General features: G+C 19.3%; 1 protein-coding gene across 3 annotated transcripts in view; it reads left to right on the plus strand.

Moving 5' to 3' along the window:
• Positions 1–412, plus strand: part of LOC100159747 (C2 domain-containing protein 5) — a 16,799-nt gene extending 16,387 nt beyond the window's left edge. For all 3 annotated transcript variants that reach the window (XM_001948454.5, XM_029490932.1, XM_008189913.3), the window contains exon 21: positions 257–412. In XM_001948454.5, the coding sequence (XP_001948489.4) occupies positions 257–319 (63 nt within the window). In that variant the 3' untranslated portion in view covers positions 320–412. The remainder of the gene's footprint in view (positions 1–256) is intronic.
• Positions 413–657: the final 245 nt, after the last annotated feature.

The following is a 657-nucleotide window of genomic DNA, read 5'->3' on the forward strand; positions in this document are numbered from 1 at the left end:
TTGGAATATAAAATTAAAACCCTATGTTGTCATTCAAAAAAGTAAAAACTTAAAAAATTATAAGGATAAAAAATATTTAAAAATATAATTTTTTAAGAAAAACGTTGTTTTATAAGCTACTTGAAAGTATGTAAAAAAATATTTTTAAAATAATTTATACTTTTTGAAATAATGAGTGTTATTTGATAAAAGAATCACCCGGTATAGGTAAAAATAAACACATATTCAATACCTAATTATTACATTATAATTTTAGGGGCAGTGTCTTCTAAATGTTGGAGGTGATGTAGTTGAAGTATCATACTTTAATGAGGATTAGTTATTACTTATTAGATTATTGTTGTATATTTGTATATGTATATCTTTTTATAAATTATAAATGTTTTCAATTGACAATGATGTTTTTCAAATAATTATTTAACATCTATATGTTTATATAGTTGACAATAATAATTTACTAGACTTATGTACTTAAACAAAAACTTTTAAAATTAATTTTTAGTTAATTATGCTTGCATTAAGTAAGATATTAACAAATTAATATAGGTTTTTAAAATAACTAAATGAATCTCTTGTTTTGTAGCAGTTTTTTATTATTTGTTGATGTGTACTTCATTTTTGTTTTTGTAAATATTCTACTAACAAATTTTAAAAAAC

Source organism: Acyrthosiphon pisum, chromosome A2 (genome assembly GCF_005508785.2).
Source record: "Acyrthosiphon pisum isolate AL4f chromosome A2, pea_aphid_22Mar2018_4r6ur, whole genome shotgun sequence".
NCBI classification, from domain to species: domain Eukaryota; kingdom Metazoa; phylum Arthropoda; class Insecta; order Hemiptera; family Aphididae; genus Acyrthosiphon; species Acyrthosiphon pisum.